This window comes from Triturus cristatus, chromosome 4_2, assembly GCF_964204655.1.
Source record: "Triturus cristatus chromosome 4_2, aTriCri1.1, whole genome shotgun sequence".
NCBI classification, from domain to species: Eukaryota; Metazoa; Chordata; class Amphibia; order Caudata; family Salamandridae; genus Triturus; species Triturus cristatus.
This window is the reverse complement of record NC_140586.1, coordinates 210834412-210852211: the sequence shown is the minus strand read 5'-3', so window position 1 is coordinate 210852211 and position 17800 is coordinate 210834412. Positions and strand designations below refer to the sequence as shown.

General features: G+C 46.9%; 1 protein-coding gene across 1 annotated transcript in view; it reads right to left on the bottom strand.

Annotated features, from left to right (window-relative positions):
* MEI1 (meiotic double-stranded break formation protein 1) overlaps positions 1 to 17800 on the bottom strand; it is a 2222673-nt gene that overhangs the window by 797572 nt on the left and 1407301 nt on the right. Inside the window, exon 22 of the mRNA XM_085599901.1 lies at positions 14529 to 14633. Within this exon, the coding sequence (XP_085456027.1) occupies positions 14529 to 14633 (105 nt within the window). The remainder of the gene's footprint in view (positions 1 to 14528; positions 14634 to 17800) is intronic.

The following is a 17800-nucleotide window of genomic DNA, read 5'->3' as shown; positions in this document are numbered from 1 at the left end:
GTAAGTGGTTATTTTAAAAAAAGACATATAGTCATTTAAAAGAATTTCAACAATTAGATGGAGGAAAAACCGCATCTGTGCAAATACAGTACTGGATATATTGAATAATAAAGCGCTAACTGATTAAAAAGTATTTATATATTTTCTTTTCCAAATGCTCCCCCTATTCTTTTTGTCTTGATGAAACCTGCCTACCTTTCTGGGTCGAAACGCCAATGGTGCATTGAACAAACAAATGTAAATAACGAGCAGCCTTGATAGGGCTAATGGACTATCCTTTAAGAATTTATGTTGTTTGTTAAAAGAAATGCACATGTATTTTCTTTATTTATTAATATGATCTGTGGTACTTAGTTCACTCGGGTCACTGTGCAAATGTTTTTAATCAGAATGATATGATCAAAATGTTTCCTGTTGTTCCCCATTTTGAATGAATTTGACAAAAGACTTATAATCATTATGGTAGTTTGAGACTTGAACGTATGGTGATAGCATTGGATGCAGCTGGTTATTCAACCACTTATATTCTTTACTGTTGTTCTGAATGATACCTACAAGTGCCATTGTTTAGATTTCACAGTTCATGGCACAGCAGTCCTCACAGGCCTTGCAGTCTTGGCCCAGCTCCAGGCACCAGAGAGAAACCTGGTGGAAGTCTTTTACAGACATCTGTCTGTGACAGGAACCAGAGGATTTAACCCCCACAGGGGTTTTGAGGGACATCCCTAGCATACTGAGAGACAGAACTGATATCAGTAGCTAGGGTTCCACCTAAATAGGCACTGCGCAAGTCACTTCCGACGCGGATAACGGCAATGCAAAACCAAACAATGCCACCTACTCGTGCGCAGAGGTACTGCCCAAGATTTTACAGATCCAGTCTGATGTCTGGGGAGTATTCTAAGGTAAGGAATCTGCCACTCGAATTCTTTATCAGATACACCATATTTAATTAGTCTATATTTTCTGATACGAAAAAGGAATATTCAGTGCTAATTACATGTAATTGCTATGTTTCAACCAATAGTTCCTCTAACATAGATCACATTATATGTCCACTACAAACAGTTACCCTGCAGCTGTTTGTGATCCAGCAATGTAGTAGTTAAGCCAGCACCAAAATGGCAGGAATGTAAAATGGAATAAAACATTGTATCATAAATGGTAACACATCACATTTCACATACATCCTCAAAGACACACTATGTGACTGTCTACTGTTGTAGGGTAAGTTATATATAGTGTTTGTCTGTATTGTATTGGCATCTGTGCTGCACTATGGTGTTACTACAGTGGACCTCAGTGACTTCACTGGTACTAGATCACAGTGACTAGAATGGAGAATGTATTGGTCGAGTGTTCTGCGATTAACAGTGATGAGGCAGACTTGAGCTAGACAGTGGTGTGGCATAGGGCTTCTCATGTATGCATAAATCTTCTAAACTTTACAAGTCTTCAGCCTCGTTTGTAAGAACCCTACATCTACCAACAAAGTAATGGTTAATGAACAGTGTTTTTGTGAGAAATGGCCCACTGGGATAGGTCATGTAAGCATACAAATAACACACTTCCTAAGTGCATTCTTTCATATATTCGGAAAACAGAACCATTACTTTGTCGTGTGGCTTCTCAGCCAGCAATCAAATGCTAAAATAGTTTGTGTTAGTCAGATATTTGTAACAAAACAAAAAAAAACACTGTTAGGTAAATATTAACAAATGCTGAAAAGAGAGTGAACTTTCACTGTGGTGTACATGAAGATTAAACTCCACTGCCACTGGTGGACACCACAGAGAATGCAACCCACCATCTGGAACAGGCTACCTTTGACACTAAAAGCCGCTCCCTCCCTACTCGCCTTTAGAAAGGCTTTAAAGACTTGGCTCTTCTCGCAAGACTAGCAGACACCGAAGCCCAGCAAGTAGCCTAATTTTCAACTGATCTACACACAGACCCGCCTCTGACAGTGCCAAGACGCCCTCGGGCAAGAGTTCACGCTCTACAAATCACATTTACATTACATAACAATCCCAATGATCCTTTTGATATGTTCCTTTCTCATGGGATGCTTCAACATAGCATAGCTAGTCTTGCTTCTTTACTCTTACGCATCTTTTTCCAACCTGATGATCAATTCTTTCCTTCAAGTTGTAATGCAGCATGACTTTCACACATACGGGTGTATATTTCATTATGTTTTCTAGACGATCCACAGTATTTGTTTGAGATGATATTGTTTTTTCTAATCTTGGTAGTTTTCTTAGCAGTACATTTTAGTTAATACTCTTCACACTTTCATACTGTTGATTTGGATTATTTCAATGAATCATTTCACTAACATAAAAAGACTCATATATTTTGTCTAAGTTCTGAGGATTTGGAATATCTCTTTTCGATAAACAATTGATTCACTTGAATTAAATGACTAAGGCAATTCTTTGCACCAATTAGCAGTGTGTCAAGTGACTTCCCCTTAGTTTTTTATCCAATTCCTGCCACGCTACCTTACTTTAAATCAATCCCTTAGGGACTGATTTATAGTTAGAAGCACGGGTACTTCCTCACAAACGTGACAGATATTCTGTACGCCTTGTTACAAGAGCATTAGGACATAATGCACTTAAAATAAGGTGAACAGGATACCTGCCACATTTGTGATGAAGTACCCATCTGCCAAGCTCTAGGTCAGGACCTTAGTCTCTTTGGAGAAGAGTAGAATGAAAAATGGATTTGCATTTATGAATTGAAGTCAGGAGGCAGCGCGTGTCAGTTCTGCTACAACAGTTCACTAGAGCTGACGGCACAAGCCCTCAACAGGCCAGGCCCAAGTACGCTATTGTAAGTAGGTAGGTCCCCTAGAGCAAGGATCCATAGGCCAAAGGCACACTGAGGTCCTAGCAGGGCAAGAGACAGATCGCAGTCACAGATTCAGAGCATCACTCTCGGAATCTGACTCCTTGGCTTCTCAGTTCTCTTGAGAGGCACCAATCATGCCTTCGCATCAGGGACCGAAGGGTACAAGTAGTGAAGAAAATCCAGCAAGCCAGAAGCACCAAACCACAGTTGGGCTCAGCTTACCAGCAAACAACTTAGCTGCCCAAAATTCTGCATCATGAGGGGAAGGGTCGAGAGGTCTGAGGATCTCAGCACCCAAAGTTCGGGAATGATTCCACAGGCAGAAAAGCAGTATTTGACACGGAGCAGTGGGAAACCCAATCAGAAATCAAAAGGGGCTCAAGTGCAATAGACGGCGAGCTTCTGTACAGCAGAAATCAGGTGCAGAGGAAATGTGCAGTCATGATCATAGTACTGTCATCCAAATCTCTTTTCTAAAGCACCTCAAGCTCCTACCAGGAGTTTCAGCTAGGAAGTGCCTCCCAAAACACAGGCATCCACATGCTGCAAGAGGGTTGTGTAAAGTATTGGGTTCTTGGCCCACATACTAAAGTAATCAATTAAATGGACACATTGTGCTGGTGGGTGCAACTGGCCACAAGCACATGCGCTCTGGCCCTTTTATTAATAGGGTCACCTGACTGGTTACGCCTGTGTTGTATGGGTATGGGGTGGGTGTAAATACGGCTCTAGGGAGGGGCTGTTGCATAACGTGTCCTGCAAGACAACAAGTTCAACCTGTGGAAGGACAACAAAAATAAACGGGATACCACATAGTCCATCAGTGTCTAGAGTCGATCAGCCAGGCAGGATGTGGATGAATGGCCTGATGTAGCTGGCTGCAACAGGAAATCTCTGCTTGCATTCATAATTTAACCTGAGCGCTTCAGGACACGAACGCTGGCTCAAAGACGTCAGTGAGCTTCCGGCTACATGCTTGTTTAAGTCATGTCCCTTGTGTGGCATTAGCCCACTCTACTGATGCTCCAGATGATTCTTGGTTAGTGTCAATAGTTCAAAACCAGGGTGTGACAGGAGCATTGTCAGAGTCCATTGCAAAGTTTAACTTGTGGTAATGTTTAATTTGCTAAAAAACGTCTTGGCGTGCTGCAACCTGTTGGAGCCTCCACTGCCAGGCCTTGCTACTTCCTGGAAACCAGTAGTGGGCAGTGTCAAGTCCCTCTCCCACGCTTGTACTGGCCCCTTGGATGCCAAGGGACTGTGTGTGGTTTACGCGTTGGTCTGCGTGTGTCTCGTCTGAGCTGCTGCAAAGCAGAGGAGCCACTGCCTATTCGCTCATTCAACCACAGGGGTAGATGGGTCCGGGTCAAGACATTGCTCTTGCAACCAGGCTCAAGATGCAGGCGAGGTGAGCAGGTAGTCACTGGTTGACTGACTCTTCAGAGTATCACTCATGCTTCATATCTGTAAGTCTGGCAACGGTGTTGGACTCCACTCTGATTATTTTATGCTCCCTGGGTGGTAGTGATGATACATTAGAACAGGACTGGCAAGATGTGTGTACCGTTCGTGTGGGGAACCTGTATGATCTGGGGATACGAATTGCCTTGAAGGTTGAAGACATTCTTTCTTGGGTGAGCAACAGCTTGGATTGATGGTGGCCAGGTGCTTGCATTCTTCCTTTGTGGTAGCATCTGCAGCCTTATACCTGGATGTTTTTGGTTGCTGAGCCATCGGTGACTGCATCTGGATGGATACACTGGGAAGCGTGGAGCAGGGACTTGGCTCGCACATTTCTGCGGCTTATTGTCTGTTCTCCCTCTGTGCTTCACCAGGTCGTCTTCGTTTCACCTCAGTGGCTTGCTGTTTGGACAGATACGCTGGAAAGCATGGGGCAGAGACTCAGTTTGCGTGTGTTTGTGGTTTACTCTCGGTTCTCCTGCTGTGCCGTGACCTGGTCGTCCACGTATCACCTCAGTGGCTTGCTGCTTGTGTGTCTAGATGTGCTTTGTCACCAACTCGAGCCTTCTTGAGCATGCCTGAACTCCCCTGGGATCTCTGCTGGCCGCCAGTTGGGCCTATTGTCTTGAAAACTCTGGCAGTGGCCTCTTCTGTAGAGCTGTGCCCATGAGCTGTGTGTCGATGCTATGCCTGCCTCAGTGAGAGTTGTGTGCCTGGTTTGTGCTGTGTCTGGTTAATGCTCCTTCTGCCAATCATATGCTGGGTGTTTTCTCTGAGTATCATCAACTGGTGCAGACTCCTTATTCTCCTTGGAGGGCTTCTCCTTGGTAGAGTGACTTCTCTGGTCCTTTCAACCCTCTCACTGTTTCTTGTTTGTTCTCTCTGGCTCCCTTCTGGGAAACTGGGCAGGCTGCCATCAGTAGAAGAGATCTCAAGTCACTGCTTCAGTCCACTCTGCAGTCTGGCAAATCTCTCCCAGTGGTACTTCTAAGTAAGGTTTTTATTTCCACTGCTGCACTGTTGTCGGTGGTAGTAGGGACCTGTGCCTTTACGGAGAAGCTAGCCCAGTACTGCTGCTCACTAGTAGAGGCTGCAACAATGTCAAGACACAGACGCAAGAGGACTAGCAGCAGGGAGGCACAGAGAATGGCCAGCTTGCAGATAACAGTCCACTTTTCCCATGTGTGCTTCCTTTGTCTTAGGTGGTCACTCTTTATCAGCTCTGCAGGCTCCCAATTCTCACCTTGTTGTTGCTCTGGAACCAGTGAGTGTCCAGAGCCTATAGCTGTACCTTGGCTTACTGCCACTTAGTCTCTCACCTCCTACATCTCTTTGTCCAGGCGGTAGACTGAGATGTGGGGCAATATGGATGCATATTGCCTGGTTCTTCACTCTTGTTGTTGTGATGTCAAGCTCACCCACGCCTGGCTGGCACCTGACTCTTGAGCCACACTCATTACAGGTGGACTTTACAGGATTTCAGAGATCTGTGTGGTACTGGTGCACTCTATTGGCGCACTGGCATTATTGCAGCTTCTCCTTCATGCTTGCAGCAGCTCCGATCTGAGGATTTCTTGTCTGCTCGATGGGCAGGTTTTGCAGGGGAGTGCAAGGGAGGGAATTGTTCATCTGTGGCTGGCTTGGGTGCAGAGTGGGTTTACTCTTCTGCAGACAAGTGCTGGCCAATGCAGCAGGCTGCTGTGGGAGGCACACGGTCTTCTCAGAGGACTGCTAGGGAGCATGCACTGTGCTCTCCCTTTCATCACTGCTTCTCTGTCCTGTCTTACCAGTAACTGATGGATGGTGCTCTGGGACAGTCTCTTTTCCCGGGGGTGACTGCAGGTGGCCAATAGGGGCCCTTTCTCCTTTGTTCTATGTTCTCCGCCTTGCAGCTGTATTCCAAGTGACAGTGAGGGAGGTGGGGAACTGCTCCCACTGCTGCTGGTACATTGGTTACTGTAGGCAAAGTGCGACTAATTGCCTCTCCTCTAGCTATGGCTCAGCGCCATTTCACTTCCTCCTCAGCAGAGCGACGTCACTTCTCGGCATTCCTTAGCAGAGCAACCCCAGTAGGCCCATGCTGCACAGCAGCTCATCAGTCCTAGAGGCGCTACACAGGATTCCTTCTGTTTCCTGTGCCTGGGTGAGGCATGTCACCGTGTTGGGGTATGGTACAATAACCGTCCTCGTCGCCAATGTAATTTCATGGGCTCTGGGCCCACATGTTTACTTTAATCAATTGATTCCTAATCAATGACACTGGCGAAGAAGTTGCTTACCTTTGGTAAAGCATTAACTGGTAGAGACTCTATCTAGCTGCAGATTCCTTACTTTTGAATTTCCCAGGTGTCAGGCTGGACCTGGAAACTTTTGCTGAGAAATACCCCTTGCGTGCACCGTCGGGTGGCTCCATTCGGCTACCCGTGGTATCGTTAGCATTGGTTATGATGTCGCAGTACCTATATAGGCGCCACCCAGGCATGCGGACGTTAGTACCTTTTGTTTTTTTCCACACCAGAAGCGTAGAGCCGCGAAGTAACTGACGTAGTCGTATGCAAAACTAGGGGAGTAACCGTAGTGCTACAACATTAGTCCGCACAGTGGGGAGGCATGGGTGTGGCTGTAAGGAATCTGCAGCTACATAGAATCTCTACCAGATAATCTGTTACCAAAGGTAAGCAACTTGTTCATCTGATAGAGACTTCGAGCTGCAGATTCCTTACCTTTGAATTAGATACCCAAGCCATACCATCCCGGCGATGGGTTGTGGACCAATACCTCAAACTAGAAAGTCCTGCAGGACTAAATGTTTGGCAAATATGTCCAATGATGCTCACATTGCTGCATGACAGATGTCTAGGACTGGGACACCCCGAGCCAAGGCGGTAGTCGCAGCCTTTCCCCTGGTGGAATGGGCTCTTAATCCCTCAGGGGGCTGTTTCTTTGCCAGGGAATAACAGATATTAATGCAGAGAACGACCCAGCGAGAGATGGTCCCTTTCTGCACTGCTCTTCCCCTCTTAGCTCCCATGTACCCCATAAAAAGTTGATGGTCTACCCGGAACTCTTTTGCGTGGTCAAGGTAGAGCAACAACGCTCTTTTTGGGTCCAGTCGGTGAAGACGCTCCTCTTCCTTAGAGGGATGTGGGGGAGCAAATAAGGTGGGCAATGTGATGGATTGACCCAGATGGAATGGGGTCACAACTTAGGGAGGCGAGGAAAATAACGCCTGCAACTCACTCACCCCCCAGGCAGATGTACTCACCACCAAGAAGACTGTTTTGATGGTCAACAGCCGGAGGGGACAATTGTGTAAAGGCTCAAAGGAAGCACACATCAGGTAGTGAGGACCACATTTAGGTCCCACTGTGGCATAACAATGAGCATGGGTGGAAACAAGTGAGCCAGTCATTTTAGAAATGTATGTACAGTAGTAGACTTAAAGAGAGAGGGCTGGTCTGGCAGCCGCAAAAAAGCAGACAGAGCAGAAAGGTAACCCTTGAGAGTTCCCAAAGCAGAGCCCTGCTGGGCAAAGGTCAGATTGAACAAAAGAACAGTAGAAAGAGAAACAGAAAGAGGGTCAATAGACCTTTTTGTACATCATAATACAAATTTCTGCCAGCGGCAGGCGTATACCGTGTGGGTGGAGGGCCGCCTGGCTGCCAAAATAGCGTTTTATACTTCGGGAGGAAGGTCAAAAGCCATCAACTGCTGCTTCTCAATCTCCACGCATGGAGGCGCAGAGTTGACCGGTTCGAAGGAAGGACCCTTCCCTGCTGCTCTGAGAGAAGATCCTCCCAAAGGGGCAGACTGATCAGAGGATCAATGCTCGTTTTCAAAAGTTCTGGATACCAGACTCTCCTCACCTAGTCTGGAGCCACAAGAATGACTTGGGCCCAATCGCTCCTGATCTTCTTCAGAACCCAGGGCAGAAGTGGTATGGGCAGAAAGACGTACAGCAGCCGGAGCTCCACTCGTGACGAAAAGCGTCGCCGAGCGATAGCTGCCTTGAAAACTCCAGCTCGCAGTACTGCTGACACTGCGCTTTCTCTTCAGAGGTGAACAAATCCAACCAAGGTTCTCCCCACTGCTGAAAGAGACCATGTGCCACCTCATACTGGAGACGGCATCCGTGATCCGCTAGGCATCGATGGCTGAGTTTGCCCGCCCTGGCATTCAAAGAACCTGCCAGGTGTTGAACCACCAGGGTTATGCCCTGCTGTTCCAGCCGTGTCCAGAGATGCAGGGCCTCTTGACAAAGGGTCCACGATTCCACCCAACCCGGCTTGTTGCGGTACCACATGGCGGTGGTGTTGTCCATGAACACCTGAACTAATTTCCCCTTGACAGAGGGAAGAAATGCCTTCAATGCTAACCGAATCGCTCGGAGCTCCAACAAATTTATGTGGATCCTGACTTCGCCGGAGACCACTGTCCCCTGATCTCCACCAAGAGGGGTCTGCCGTTAACCCAATCACGATTTGTCAACCACCACTGAGGATCTTCCGCAGTCCCTTCTGAGATCTGAAACATATCAGTGAGATTTCCCTGATGCTGTGCCCACTGGAACTTTAAGTCCCACTGCATAGCCCGTTTACACCACCTGGCATGCTTTACTAACAGGATGCAGGAGGCAAAGAGGCCCAACAGCCTCAGAGTAAGTGTCACCGAAATCCAGGATAGAGGCTGAAATATCGGTATCATACCCCGAATATCCTGGATTTGCTGCCTGGAAGGATAGACCCGAAACTGCACTGTGTTCAGAACGGCTCTGTTGAAAGGGAGCATCTGAGAAGGAGTCTGGTGTGACTTCAGCACATCTATAGAGAACCCCAGCGAATTCAGGCGGTTTTCTGTAGTCTAAAGGTGGGAGACGACTGCCTGGGGCGAGGACACCTTCAACAGCCAGTTGTAGAGATAGGGGAAGACTGACACCCTTAACGTGTGCAGATGAGTTGCGACCACCGCCATCACCTTGGTGAACACCAGAGGGGTGCTGGTTAGGCCGAAGGGGAGCAAGGTAAACTGAAAGTGCTCGCAACCTACCTTGAACAAAAGGTAACGCCTGCGGCCCGACAGAATGGGGATGTGAAAATACGCATCCTGTAGGTCCAACGCTACCATCCAGTCTCCTTAGTCTAGGGCAGATAAGACCTGAGCCAGAGTGAGCATCTTGAATTTCTCCTTGCTGAGGAAGAGATTGACGTCTGAAGATCTAAAATGGGCCGTAGCCCCTTGTTCTTCTTCGGAATCAGAAAGTAGTGGGAATAACAGCTACCTCCTACTTCTGAAACCTGCACCCTTTCTAAAGCTCCCTTGGCCAAGAGAACTGTAACTTCCTCCTGGAGCAATTTAAAATAATCCTCCGTCAGCTGTTCCTGATTTGGCAGTATGGGAGGAGGAGAGGAAAGGAAAGGAAAGGAAAAGAAAAGAAAAGAAAAGAAAAGAAAAGAAAGGAAAGGAAAGGAAAGGAAAGGAAAGGAAAGGAAAGGAAAGGAAAGGAAAGGAAAGGAAGAAAACAGTCCTCCATAATGATCAGCAAGACCTACTTGTCCGATGTTATGGACCTCCAGTGGGGGAGATGATGATGGATTCTATGGGCAACTGGAGTGGAGTGGTCTTGCAGAGTCAGACTAGGAGTGCTTGGAGGATCAGCTACTGAGGGCAGGGTGGCCTACGACTTCTGGCTTCCATTCCTAGGACGGAATGACCCACGTCCACGTCCCCGCACAGCTTGGGAAGCCTGCACAAGCCGCTGGCTAGGATCGGGCTGAAGTGGCTGGAAACCCCTTTCCTTTCCACAAAAGGAGCGAAAGGTAGACTGGCCACGAGGAGTAGTAGAGAGACCTAAGGATCTGGGCATAGCTTGAGAGTCCTTGAACCTCACTTGGGCCGAATCTGCCTTTTCCCCAAACAGGCAGGTCACATCAAATGGCATGTCCATCACATTTGCCTGGACATCCCCCGAAAAGCCAGTTGTCCTAAGCCAGGCATGGCGCCTCAAGACCAATGTCGAGGAAATCGATATGCCCAGCAAATCTGTTGCATCAAGACCACACCTGATGGTAAATTTTGCTCTATCTCTCTCGTCCTTAACAGCTTGAGAGAGAGCACAGCCCGGGCTTCCTCCGGGACTTGTGCAGCACTTGCGCAACCGTCTCTCAAAGGAAGTGGTAGAAACGCCACAATAAGCACGCAGTATTCACTGACCGCATTGCCAAGCTGGAAGAAGAAAACATTTTCTTCCTCAATTAATCCAGCCTCTTGAATTCCCTATCCGCAGGGGTGGAAGGGAATGCGCCCTGGGACGTAGAGTCCTGCACCACCAAACTTTCTGGGGTGGGGTGTTGACTGAGGGTCGCCTGGAGCTCGGCGATGGTGGCAGATGATTGTCCTATTCACAGGATCCCCTGTGCTAGGCACATCTGTAAGTGCTTAGTTAAAGGGCAAAAGGGGTTCTGAGATGGAACCCCAAGGCTGAAGCACTTTGGTCAGGAGATTAGTCCTGACCTCCACTGAGGGCAGCTCCTGTCCAAGGACCTCAGCAGCCCTCTTAACCACCATGGCATAAGATGCCCCCCTCCTCCATAGCCACAGTTGGTGGAGACAGCATGCCAGTATCTGGAGAAGTATCCAGTCCACAGGCCTACCCAAGATCCCCATACCAGTCCAACAGCTCTGCAGAGTCATCCTGGTGATCTAGAGAGTCCACAGACCACTCCCATTCCTCTCCCGAGCCTAACACATCCACAAAGTGTTCAGGCGACAACATAGAACTTCTGGGTTCAATCGACGTCAGAATCGTCGTTAAGCGACGTCGTTCCAGCTCCGTGTCATCAGGGATGAGGATGAGGCTGGCACCGGCGGCACTGCAGGCACCCACTTCTGGTCTGACGCCAGATCCCAGAGGCCCCACTGGCGCCGTGGCCAGAGCCGACGGCATAGAAACAGATGGGGCCCCTTCCGACTTCGCAGGGCACGAAGTCTCAGCAGAGCAGTCGGCCCACTCGAATACGCAAAGCATGGCTCGTAAAACTCTTTGATCTGAGTGGGGGTCGCTCCGGCTCCTAGAAAAGGAGGGAGAAGCAAAGTCGACCCTGGCTCCAGCTCCGCAGAACCGTGCATAGACCATCAGTGCTCCTTACCTCCTTCGTCGACGGACGACATTCGAGGTGAAGACGAAGTCCGCTTGGACTTCTTCTTCTTGTGCCTCTTCCCCGAGAATGCAGACGACCTTGAGTGGGATGAAGAGGACTTTAGGCTCCAGGAGCGGTCCCGTGACCTCCTCTTCCTCGATCGGGACCGGGACATCCGCGGAGTCTCGCTTGACAGTGTCGGCTGTCAGACTGCAAAGAGCTTCAAAGCTCAATCCCCTCAAGGTCTTAGGAGCCATTGCCCGACAGTCCGTGTACGACTTCGGATCATGATCGCACTCAAGACACCATAGGCATATGAGGTGGGGATCGGTGATCGACATCGTGCGGGGACAGGCCCCTCACTGCTTAAACCCTGTCTTCCTCGAAGATGTCCGTTGCACACGATGAAAAAATACAGAAGTCAACAAAACGTTGAGAAAAAACCTGTCAAAATGCGACAGAGGGTTAGCTCTTCCCAGATCGGCGCTTAACTGGTGCGGAAAGAAAAGAGCTGACATCCACGTGCCGGGGTCGCTCCTATATAGGTATCGCGACGTCATAACCAACGCTAACGACGCCGAAGTCCAGCCTGACGCTTGAAAAATTCTAAGGTAGAAATCTCTATCAGATATATTGTGCTGGTGGGTGTAACTGGCCACGAGTCCATGCACCCGGAACCTTTTATTAACAGGGTCACCTGAATGGTGATGCCTGAGTTGTATGGGTGTGGTGTGGGTATAAGTACGGCCCCTAGGGAGTGACTGTTGCATGACATGTCTTGTGGGACATTACAGGTTGGTATGACGTTCTGCACTGAACAGCTGAAACAAAGATTCAGCACATGCCAAAAACAGTAGTCTAAGTTCCAGCCAGTTCGCTGCACTGGCATATTCCTTGCTGTAAAGGGTGAACAGCTAGGCTCCCAGAGTAGATGGTGCAACAATCAGGAGTCTGAAGAGGCCACGAAAGAGGAGGAGGAGGATAACTCAATCAAAGGTCCGGAACGTTTGACTCATTTGGGACTACCTAGTGTTCTCAGCACCATAAAGGGCAAGATTTCCTGGGTTTCATTTCGTGCCTTTCCCTGCAGGTGGGATGGAGGAACAAATAAGAAATGTACAGAGATACAGGAGTTATGCTTGAGCTAACTACATCTTTCCAAAACAGCAGTTTCTAAAGGCAATATCTTTTTGTCATGGAAAGAGGTATGGGTGACAAGGACTGGCACTGTGAGGCCTATGCAGGGACTGTGTGACGCGGCCTGGGCCACATCTGAGACTGTGGGCCCAATGCTGGGGACTGTGTGGTCAAGCCTGTGGATGGTTGGAACATGGCTGACTAGGACCGAGGATTGTTGAATCTGGGCTGGGGATGGAGGGAACAGGCCTTGTAGTAGTGGGTACAGGCTGGGATAATGTCAATAGTACTGGGAAGCTTGAGATCTGGACTGGGAACAGTAGGAAAAGGGATGGGGACTGTGTGAATAAGCTGGGTGTCAAAGTTAGAATGATGCTAGACTTATGCTGAGGGGAACTACATCTTTACCTACTACCACCAATGCCTCAAGAGAAGTCACCATTATCATGGGGCTACTGGTGGGTTAAAAGCTGTTTATGAGGCTAACGTGATAGACTGTAATACAAGAGCTAACTCCACCATAGTCAGAGCTAGAAGACTGTTAGGCAGGCCTGAGGACAGTGGATCCATTGTTTGGGACAGACCCAGGGAAAGGGCAGTCAGCTGTGGCGCTAGGGTGGGGGAAAGTGGAACCAGGAATGAAACCAGGAGTATTTCAGGCCACTGCTGCTTAATCCTCTTCTATCAATGCCTCTGCTATACTTTACATAAATATATAAAAAGAAAAAAGGTATCAAGGAACCAATACTGTACAATTGTATGGATCGAGCACATTTAATTACCCTCTCCAGAATAACTCATATTACACTGAATATATCTAACTCAATTTGCAGCACACATGGGCAAACGCCTATTCAAAGAGCAAGTGTATGACATATATCACATTACAAACTGCATGACATAGACAACATCACATATATACATCAAGACCAATAACCCTAAAATAATTTGTTCGTTATAGTGTCCCCCTAGAAGAATTATGGGCGATCCACTAAATCCAAAACGCGCGTTTTGGATTTAGTCGGGCGTTGCGAGAGAAGCTATCTAGCGAAGGATTGTGTATTCATTTAAAAAGGCGAATTTTCGTTGAACTCGGGAGATAACCAGATGTGAGAAACCCTGTATTTATCCCAGAGACCTTTGCAGAGGGTGTGCCCTACATATTAACGGGAAGGCTGGGCCCCCCGGTCGCAGTAAATACGTTCAACGTGTGGGAGCTTACGCGTCCTCACCTGCGCAGAGATTTGTGTATAACCCCTGTCCTGAAGAGGCTAACGAAGATAAGGCTGAAACGTGGTCACGTCGACAGACACTTCGAAGGAGGAATCACAGGATTACTAGTGATTCTTGAAACCTTTTTCGTGACACACTATTAGCTAGGTTCATTTTTAGCCCTGCAGTGTTTCACGTTATGACTACCTCTAAGTGGATCGCCCATAATTCTTCTAGGGGGACACTATAATGAACAAATTATTTTAGGGTTATTGGTCTTGATGTATATATGTGATGTTGTCTATGTCATGCAATTTGTAATGTGATATATGTCATGCACTTGCTCTTTGAATAGGCGTTTGACCAAGTGTGCTGCAAATTGAGTTAGATATATTCAGTGTGATATGAACTATTCTAGAGAGGGTTATTAAATGTGCTCGATCCATACAGTTTTGGTTCCTTGATACCTTTTTTCTTTTTATATATTTATGTATACTTATCCAGGTATTTAAGGGTCATTTGGGTATACCCCTGTTGTTGTTTCTGCTACACTTTACTTCATTCAGAACTACAACCTGTAAGTATCTCTCAGCTTGCTGTATGCTAGTCTCTGAATTCCCTTGTCTCACCCCCACCAATTAGTGGCTTAATCGAGTACATATTTAGTATTTGCAGCACTGTCACAAAACTTAAAATGGAGGAGCAAGGAAGGCATGCAAAGCTCACCGTGATACAGTAGTTTGAGGTCAGTGCCTCCTAGCTCCTTTCCATACTTTTCCTTCACCTGCAGCAGCCAGAGAATGCCAAGTGAGAGTGGAAGGTTTGTGTTTGCTGAGGAGGAAAGAAGAAGTAGGTTACCTTTAAGAAAAACAAGCTTTTGAATGTACCTTACATCAGAACAGAAATGCTGAACTTTGACAGAGGGCAGAGTAGCCAAGTGCTAAAGCATACTATTCAAAAAGATGCTCAGTCGAAGACTGAAAATACATGTAGACATGGAAGAAGAGATTTGTTTGATAGGAAATAGATCCAGCTGCAGCCTCACTTCACCTGCCAGACTGTTCATTTCCAACTCTGTTTTGCTTGAAAATACAGCCTCTCTTCACCTGTCTAATGAAAAAGTTACTTACCTTAGGTAAGAATATTTCTGGTGGATACCACATCTTTCTGTATATTTATCACATTATGAATACCTCCAAAGGGCTTATTTAAACCCTCATAAGCTACACCATATGTTTCCAGGGCTGCCAGATGAATGTCCAAGATGTGGTGCTCCCTGGCAGATATTTTTCACATGTTCTCGACATACCTTACTCTGTCCCCATTCTGGAAGATAGTGATAACTGATACTGAATGAACCACAGAAAGATCAGATGCCTTCCCTGCAATAAATTGTCTACTGGGTACCTGCCCCAGACCTAAAAAGAAACCACCAGATTCATTGATCTAGCCTTGATAATAGCTAAACAAGCAACTGTGATGAATGGACTACTTCCGCCTCAATTGCCCACTGGAGGAGAGAGGTTGTGAGATGGGAGCAGGGAGAAAGTATCACCTTACGACGAGAAGAAAAGAGGGGCCTACACAAAAAAAACCTTAGAAATATACTGGGCTGCACTGCTTTATGATTTTACTGAACATTCAAAATAAGATGGCAGACCACTCTGATATAACTGGCCTGTGCAGATGTGCTCCTGACCTGCGTAATCTATTGAAGAATCTTCTTCCCGCCAGATTAGGAATCATAGCGTGAACTGTCCTATGCCCCCAAGCACATCGAATCCCCCCTAAGATGAGTATAAGACCTATAGGAATCTTGTCACTGTGGAGTGGCTTCCAACTCAATCTCTGACTGTGAAGTGACATTACAGAGAGGGGAGATTTAGGGTTTAGACTTAAGTCAATAACTTTTCTCCTTGCTCGGAATAAATGTTCCATGACACTTAGAAAGGGACGATTTGATCCCCAGCTGTGATGCTTTCACTCAACTAGAAACGTGTTATACTACTTATGATACTCTCTTTAATATAATGGATGAGAATGACTGAAATAACTGCGATGTAAACAATAAGTATTCTTTGTTCTAAAGGAACACATGAAAAAAAAATATCCTCCAGGTGCCACACTGAATATGGAAACTTTCTGTCTCAGCAACAACTCACCAGCATCGCAAGATGGCTTCATCCATGTTCTTGATAGGCCAGAGTGTGATGACATGAACAGTGTTGTCATCAATAATATAATTTCAGATGTTGCAGTGATGTTATCAATGATGTCATAGAACATGTCATGAGGATATAATATACGAGGTAATTAGCAGGTATGGTGAAGGTGCGAGTTATAGTTACTTTAGGAGAGAAGGTATAGTTATTTGAGATAACAATTACTGGTGGATTTCAGCGGTTTAGTTACATTAAACTGTAATGTTTAAACTGTCATTTCACTTAACTATAACACATTTTAACCCTTGTTTTTTTGAGTGAATTTCCAAGTATTTTAGCAATGGAAAGTTAGATATTAATTTGATTCCTAATTTTAATATCACCATTAACCTTTGTTTTTTTCAGTATATTTTTTAAGAAAAAATGTAAAGTACGATGTTCAGCACTGTGCATTCAATGACCCCAGAGACTTACTGTTTTTAAACAGAAAACATTCTTGGCAGGCTGCTGAGCTTTTGGTAGCCCACCACAACACTTTTTATAATTTTAGGTGGTGCTCCTGTCCCTTTTTTGGAGCACCCGGGGAACTCACGGCCTATATTCATTTTTTAATAGGGGAAGCGCAGAGAGTCCACTCCTGCGCTGTTTGTGTGCTTCTTCTTGTATTTTTTTCAAGTGGGTGCCCCGGTCCCCGGTAGGGAGTCTGGGAGGGGGGGGGGGGATATGGTCCCCTCAGCCCTGCCAGCTCCCCTGCCTGCTCCTATCCTGTGAATAGTACAACACATGGTTTCCATTTTGGGAGATCCAGGGTTGCATAGTGAAAAATGAGGAGAGGATGTAAAAGAATCCACCAAGACAGGTTTGTGTATTGCTGTATTTCTGTGAGTTGGGTGGGACACACTAAATGAAGTGAGAGCCAGGCTCTAGGTCATTGGAAAGGGGTCTTGGCACATCTGAGCAAGGAGATGGGGCTGATAAGAGAATCATAGAGAGTAGGGATGAAGCCCTGGGGTAAACTTTTGATACACATATCACTGCGGCAGACTTCCCAGTGTGTACCTCTAGTCACTCCATGGCCTGTGTTGTTGGGCTATCAGATTTCGAGTCATTCTTGTGGTGACAGACTACTTTCAGGAGGAAGAGAGATCAGAGGAAAGGGTATTTTAAAAAGAAGCAGGCCCACAACATCAACTTCAAAGACTCAGACTCTAAATCGCATTTGTGGCTCACTGGTTAGAGAAGGCATACCCTGAAGCAGAGGTCAGACCCGGGACCAGGGTTCAATTCCCGACGCGGCAGGGTCTGAGCTCAAGTGTCCACGGACTCGATAATTCTCACTTCGGTGCCTACTCAAATCATGGGTTCACACTCTGCAACTCTGGGCAATAGCTTGCTTAATCTCCACAACGCCCCCCCCCGCGGCGGGATGCCTGGCTTTCACCTTGGGGATGCCCAGTACGGGTTATCTCACAGGGAAAAACCAGGACGGGTTCCCAATGCAAGCGCCAAGATGCCCAAGGGTAAGTTGAGCGCTATATAAGCACACATAATAATAATAATAATAATGTCTGGAAATGGACTATAAGAAGAGAGCTGGAGACCCCAAAAATTGTCAACTGTCAAGCAGCAAGTCAGGTGTGCGAGGGCGGGGAAGCTGTGTAAGACGAATCCCTGTGACCAGGAACGGGGGCCAAATCTTGCTAGTCTCCCAGCAGAAATGAGATGACATCACCCAAGCATTCTAAGACCACCTGACCTGGAGCTTGGAGCAGCAGCGCTTCCCTGTGTGCCAAGACCAGTGTTCCCCAATGAGCAAGAGGAGAGAGTTGGAGGGAG